Source organism: Cucurbita moschata, unplaced genomic scaffold (genome assembly GCF_002738365.1).
Source record: "Cucurbita moschata cultivar Rifu unplaced genomic scaffold, Cmos_1.0 Cmo_Scf00003, whole genome shotgun sequence".
Taxonomy (NCBI): domain Eukaryota; kingdom Viridiplantae; phylum Streptophyta; class Magnoliopsida; order Cucurbitales; family Cucurbitaceae; genus Cucurbita; species Cucurbita moschata.
Window position 1 is genome coordinate 617,566 of NW_019268519.1, and position 1,496 is coordinate 619,061.

At 40.4% G+C, this 1,496-nt stretch overlaps 1 protein-coding gene across 1 annotated transcript; it reads left to right on the forward strand.

The window, feature by feature from the left end:
- Position 1: 1 nt before the first annotated feature.
- LOC111433663 (peroxidase 41-like) lies at positions 2 to 886 on the forward strand (the record flags this gene model as incomplete). The annotated part of the gene is made up of 1 exon (XM_023070790.1): positions 2 to 886. A coding segment is annotated over one exon (837 nt), but the record flags the coding sequence as incomplete, so codon positions are not given.
- Between the last annotated feature and the right edge of the window lie 610 nt (positions 887 to 1,496).

Sequence of the window (1,496 nt, forward strand, 5' to 3'; positions counted from 1 at the left end):
CCCTGTCACCGCCGCTGCATCTATGCGCCTTTTGTTCAGCGATTGTTTGGTTGGAGGCTGCGATGGCTCTGTTCTTGTTTCATCCAATGTCTTCAACCACGCCGAGCGCGATGCTGAAATCAACCGCAATCTTCCTGGTGACGCCTTTGACGTCGTCACTCGAGCGAAGATCACCTTAGAGCTCTCCTGCCCTGGGATTGTCTCTTGCTCCGACGTGTTAGCGCAAGCGACTAGAGATCTCATCGCGGCTACAGGCGGACCATCGTACAAAGTTGAATTAGGGCGAAAAGATAGCCTCGTCTCGAAAGTTTCAGACGTGGAAGGCAACATTCCGAAACCGAATCAATCAATCGACGAGTTGATCAAGCTATACACAGCGAAAGGCTTCACGATTCAAGAAATGGTAGCGCTATATGGCGGACGCACGATCGGATTCTCAAATTGCAAGGAATTCAGCGACCGGCTCTTCAATTTCAGCAAAAACACACCAACAGATCCTGAGATTAATTCGAAATACGCGGAGGCGTTGAAGAAGTCCTGCGCCGATTACGAGAAGAATCCAGCGAGTTCGGCGTACAGCGACCCTGTAACGCCAGGGAAGTTCGACAACGTATACTACCAGAATCTGCTGAGAGGAATGGGACTGTTGGCGTCGGATCAGGCGCTGGTGAAGGATCCGAGAACAAGGAAATTCGTGGAGATGTATGCAGGAAACCAGGCATTATTCTTCAAGGATTTTGGAGAGGCGATGGAGAAGATGAGCGTTCGCGAGGTGAAAACTGGCGGGAAAGGAGAAGTGAGGACAAGATGCGATGCGTTTAATTCAATCAACCATTAGCCCATTTTGTCTTTTCCTAAATAAGTCATTCTTTAAGGGGATTTTTTTCGTTTTTTTTTTCTTTGTAAGATTTATTTGGAAAAACATTGTAGAGAGTTTATTGATGGAAGAGAGTGAGAGGAAGAGGCGGAGGAACATCTTTTTGTAATTGTGGTTATTTCATGTTTTAATCAACTCAATTTTCTTATTTTCTCTTTTATTTTTTAATATATATATATATATATATATATATTGGTAAAATAGTTAGAAATGGTATTGGAGTGGACATCGTATGGTGTGCTAGAGTTGCTAGTAGTGAACTTAAGTTGCTACAAATGGTATAAAGTTTGCATTGAGTCATATTAGGAGGCTTGGTTTTGTATTAATGACCACAGATATACGTTAAAAGGTTTAGCTTACTATATATAGCACTAAGGTTTAGCTTACTATATATATATAGTGTTACTAGATATAACCATCTATTATATATAACTATAACTATATATTATATATGACTACGGTATATAACTATCTACTGTACATTTAGATTGAAATTATATATTTTTAAATATATAGTTTCAATCTACTAGATCATCATTTCCAAAAAAGTTGATAGACTGGGTGGATATGTAAAAACTATTCTGAATGAAGAAGGCTGAGAGTGTGTAGCGAAGGATAT